This window comes from Limanda limanda, chromosome 1 (assembly GCF_963576545.1).
Source record: "Limanda limanda chromosome 1, fLimLim1.1, whole genome shotgun sequence".
NCBI lineage: Eukaryota > Metazoa > Chordata > Actinopteri > Pleuronectiformes > Pleuronectidae > Limanda > Limanda limanda.
Window position 1 is genome coordinate 12,367,341 of NC_083636.1, and position 5,373 is coordinate 12,372,713.

At 43.1% G+C, this 5,373-nt stretch overlaps 1 protein-coding gene across 1 annotated transcript; it reads left to right on the forward strand.

The window, feature by feature from the left end:
- Nucleotides 1-1,308: 1,308 nt before the first annotated feature.
- LOC133011088 (leucine-rich repeat neuronal protein 3) lies at nt 1,309-3,438 on the forward strand. Its single transcript, XM_061078787.1, has one exon. It carries the CDS (start codon nt 1,309-1,311, stop codon nt 3,436-3,438), a length of 2,130 nt encoding a protein of 709 aa, XP_060934770.1.
- The last annotated feature ends 1,935 nt before the right edge of the window (nt 3,439-5,373 follow it).

The window sequence follows — 5,373 nt, forward strand, 5'->3', positions numbered from 1 at the left end:
TAAAAGTGGAATGTTTCAATCATATTTCTTGAAAGTGTATTTATAAGAACTGTATCACCTCATCAACACTATAACTTGCAGACAAAAGGACGCATCTGGTTATGTGGTGGATTTGTTTGAACTTTTACTGACTTGTACTGTTATACATAAGCATTTGTCCCAAAGTAAAAAATACTGAATGTATTTTTTCCCCATCAGGCTTATGTGTGTGTGTGTGTGTGTGTGTGTGTATGTGTGTATAGAAACTAACATAGTTGTTAGTGATGTGTTGCCACTGGCAAACTGTATGACTTGCATTTTCCAAAAATGTAAAATCTTATCAGTGTGCAGATTGTTTGATTGCACAAAGATTAATTATGTCAACACATTAATGTGTTTTCATGGTTTCTGCGTCTTGTCACAAACAGGTGCAAACAGCATCTGGGCCAAAAGCTTAGATTGCATGTGGATCTCTGCTGTCTCGCTGGGTTATGGCTGCCCATTTACTTGTTGCTATAGACCCTGACATATTCCAGTTTATTTAAGCGGCTTGGCCTCTGGGCTAATGCTTAAGCCCTAGGATGTCTGCCATTTAAAAATCTTAATAAGCGTTGTCTTCATCCAATAATAGACTCACACTGCTGTACATCAGAAATTAATGCTATATTGCCGGAGCACATGCTGTACATCTCCAGAATGAAGTCTAGAAGGTCAAACAGATATAAATCCCCGGTTCTATGTCTTGAAGGGAGGGTGTATAAATGTCAACATACATCAGTGTGCCTATAACAAATGTCAATACACCCAAATCCTTCTCTCGCTACCTTGCTTAGCCACCTGTATTATCATGTAATACTCACACCACTTCTCTCTGTCTTGTTTGTCTTACACAGGTAGGAATGGGCTGGGCTGTGGACCCTGGAAGCTAGTCACGACAATCAATGAGGACACGCATCTTTAAAGACAGAGAAGAGTGTACATGGATATCTATAACTGTGCTCAACGTAGGTCCTTTGAGGTATAATATCAGTGCATCCTTTTAGCTCCTCCCCGCCCACCTTCTCGGGTCTGCCTGGCCGCAGTCTCTGCCCTGAACCCTGACACCAGAAGGCAACATTGAGTGATTGGTCATTACATCCAAGGGCGTCTACACAGCAAGACAAACTAATATCTTGGAAGCTGCGCTGCAGCTTGTAGTCGGGGTGGTGAACGGGGCGGTGAGTCAATCGCCTCAGAAGCTGCAGCAAATGATTAATTATTTGTGAAGTTAACAGCTCAGACCACTTAATCTACAAGGACCAATTTCTAACTGGAAAGAATCGGTCCAATATGAAGGACGTGTCATTCGTGGATCGTCTCTTTGTCGGCTTGGCCATTGCCTCTTTTGTTGTGGCCACTGAGGAGAGGTCTGACTGCCCGAAACTCTGTGTATGTGAGATCAGACCCTGGTTTTCTCCCAGTTCCGTGTACATGGAGGCACAGACAGTTGACTGTAATGACTTGGGACTCTTTAGCCTGCCGGAAAAATTACCAGTGGGCACACAAGTACTATTACTGCAAACAAACAATGTTGCCAAGATTGAAAACCCGTTGGATTACCTGGCAAACATAACGGAGATTGATTTATCACAAAACAACTTATCCTCTATCAGCGACGTCCATCTGGGGAACCTTCCTCAGCTTGTATCTCTTCATATGGAGGAAAACTGGATATGCATGTTGCCAGAACGATGTCTGGCAGAGTTGGGTAACCTGCAGGAGCTCTACATAAATCACAACCTCATATCCTCCATTTCTCCACTGGCTTTCCAGGGTCTCAGCAACCTTGTAAGGCTCCACCTCAATTCTAACAAACTGGTGGTCATTAAGAGAGAGTGGTTCGAACCCATGCCAAATCTTGAGATTCTGATGATCGGTGAGAATCCAGTTCTTTCTATCGATGACATGAACTTCAAACCTCTCATTAACCTCCGCAGTCTTGTTCTTACCAGAATGAACTTGTCTCAGCTTCCTGACGATGCACTGGCTGGTCTTGATAACGTTGAGAGCATCTCATTCTATGATAACATTTTCCCCGAGGTGCCCCATTCAGCCTTGAAAAATTTAAAAAATCTTAAGTTTTTGGATCTAAATAAAAACCCCATTGCAAGGATACAGAGAGGGGACTTTGTGGATATGCTTCATCTTAAAGAACTGGGGATCAATAGCATGCCAGAGCTAGTTTCCATTGACAGCTTTGCCCTCAATAACCTCCCTGAGCTCACTAAAATAGAGGCCACCAACAATCCTAAACTCTCCTACATCCATCCTAATGCTTTCTACAAACTACCACGGCTGGAAACCCTAATGCTAAATGGCAATGCACTCAGTGCCCTGCACAGGATTACTGTTGAGTCCCTCCCAAATCTCAGAGAAGTTAGTATGCACAGCAACCCTATCCGCTGTGACTGCGTAGTCCGCTGGATGAACATGAACAAGACTAACATTCGCTTCATGGAGCCTGATTCACTCTACTGTGTGGAGCCTCCAGAGTACGAGGGGCAGCATGTCCGACAGGTGCACTTCAGGGAGATGATGGAAATTTGTCTGCCACTCATCTCTCCCGAAAGCATGCCAGGGCATATCAAAGCAAAGAACGGGAGCTCAGTGTCACTACATTGTCGGGCATTTGCTGAACCTGAACCGGACATCTATTGGATCACCCCATCTGGTGCCAGGGTTCTGCCCAACACCGTCTCTGAGAAGTTCTACATGCACCCAGAGGGAACTTTTGACATCTATGACATAACAGAAAACGAGGCTGGTCTTTACACTTGTGTTGCCCATAATCTGGTTGGAGCTGATCTTAAATCGGTTTCAGTAGAGGTAAATGGATATTTCCCTCGATCTTCAAATGGTTCTCTCCATGTCGCAGTGAAATCCGTGGAGACTAACTCCATCCTAGTTTCCTGGAAGGCTGGCCCTGGCACCCTCGCTCCCAACATTAAATGGTACACTGTGTCAGAAGCCAACCATCCTACTATAGCGTTTACCACTAGAGTTCCCACTGATGTCCAGGTCTACAACCTCACCCATCTCAACCCCGCCACTCACTACAAAGTATGTGTGGATGTCCGCAGCATCCACAACAACCATGACACCAAATGTGTCAATGTCACCACTAAGGGAATAGAGCTGGCAGCCAGGGATACGGAAAAATGGGATGCAGCAGTAATTACTGTCTTTGGTGTGCTCTTGGCTGTGATTTCAGTGGCCTGCCTGCTTATTTATGTCTCTCTGAGGAACCACCACCTTTATGGGGATATAAGGAAATGCGACTCCAAAGCTCCGCTGAAACCAGTGGAAGCTACTGCTATGCACTCTCCTTTCTTTACAAAGCTGTGGGTTCCGGGTAAAGGACTGCCAAGTGGAGTGGAAGTGAAAGCCACAGTCATAAATGTATCTGACAATGTCTTTTAAGAAGAGCGGCTTTGTAGAGCACCACACACCAACTACACTGAATGGACGATAGGACAGGGGTGGACAAATCTATTGTACTGTTTCAAAGGCAAACCCATTGCTGGTCCCCAGCTCAGATACAATGGCAAAACTATTAATGGACTGGGATGGAACTGTTTAAAATAGACTAAATGCTCTCCCAGTTTCAACCCTAGCTGAAGTTGTGGCTTTGCAACTGATGCATTACACCAAGCTCACATCAACAGGAAGGGGCTTTTACTGCAAAAAGATATATTTCGTTACCATTCATACAGGAAATGCAGGCAGGGAAAAGGGAAGCGAAGAAGATTATGATGATGATGATGATGATGATGATGATGGTCAACTCTCTTGTAATTGACTGTTAAATGTGTTCAGAGTCGTGGAACTGTCTGTGTGGTCCCAAGCAATACCGTCTGTGCTTTGTCAAACATCCATAGACGAGTTAGAGATACAGTTATAACACCTGTCTATTACGGGAAGGGAGATTTAGTAGAGTAGACAAATAACAGTGATTATGGTGTAAGCCTTTTGATGAAATACAGTATACCCCCCCCCTTTTTTCTATTTAAAAATGGATTCTTAATTTTTCATGGAAATACTGTTACATATTCTATTATGTTGATGTAATGATAAATCCTCTGTATCTGAACAGTTCAAATGGGTTTTAAATCAAGGTAAGGAGCAGACTACTTTTGATTACAATGTCACATTAAGCTTAATGGAATTCTGTGACATAACGGGCATCTAGAGAGGACATTTCTCCAAATGGCTGTTTATGCTGTGTACTGTAGTTCTCATTGCAATGGTGACTGGGAAATAAAACGTGGGTACGTTGGACTAAATGAAATATAACAGGTTGATAAAAAACTGAGGTGACCGGCCTTTTTCTGAGCAAACATTTTGATACGTCACAGTTGGAAAAGTACATGAGGTACTGATAACATTAAAGATGGCTCCCTTCAATTCACAGTCAGACATGACTGTGTGACAGCGACCGAGCATGCACAATGCCAAGACCCTGAAACCGGAGCAGATGTACGGAATCCAGCCATCCTTCATTATTTACACCTGTGCTTTTCGTACCGCGACATATTAAAAATGTCTGCTGTGGACAAAAAAGGCCTATTGATTTATTATTGCCTCAAGAAAGCGGTCTGTTATGCCCTGGTAAGTGCCTACAACAAGATCTACATGTGGTAAACGGAGAAGAAACTGAAGAAACACATCAGCCTCAGCAAAACATGGCCATGTCATCATTGCAGAATCACAAGCTAATCTCCAGTACTTTTAGTGGAACTACTTTCTCAGTATTTTTAGCATACATATTTTAAGAAAACATTTCGTTGTTGCTTTGGGTGTAAAGTTAAAAAGCCATTTTTATATTAACTGTATTATATGTTATCAATGGGCACAATGGACTAATTAAGAAAAGTGCTAAGAAAAACAATAAATGTCATTGTTTCTTTTACAAACAATTGCCTACTTTCTCTCTTTTGCTTTCCTCTCATATCAAAACACCTGATTAAAAAAAGAGATTCCCACTGACTTTTATCTGTGACATTTTAACCGCAGGAGTGTAAAACAAAAATAGCGATGAAGTGGTGCAGAACAACAGCCGTCTTCTGAGTCAGACCACAAGGGAGAAGTCAGGAGAGCTCGGCTGAATGGTTGAATGGGCGTCCTAATCCTAACCAAGAAGAAGGAAGAAAAAAAAGCCAGCAACAAAAGAACAGAACTCATTAGCCGCCTCATTAAGAGCATGTTCGTCCTTCAGCTGGTCTGAATATAGTCACTGTGCTACACCTACAGCTGCTGCAGCTCCTGCTTAGATAGGGACACGGCGTCCTTACGACAGAGAGATAAAGTACAGTACTGAAAAGTCAACGCGGGGTTGGATAGAGCTGACTCCAAGCT

Bases quoted from the DNA above. Each gene is read 5' to 3' on its own strand.
- LOC133011088 (XM_061078787.1), top strand. From the start codon at position 1,309: ATGAAGGACGTGTCATTCGTGGATCGTCTCTTTGTCGGCTTGGCCATT.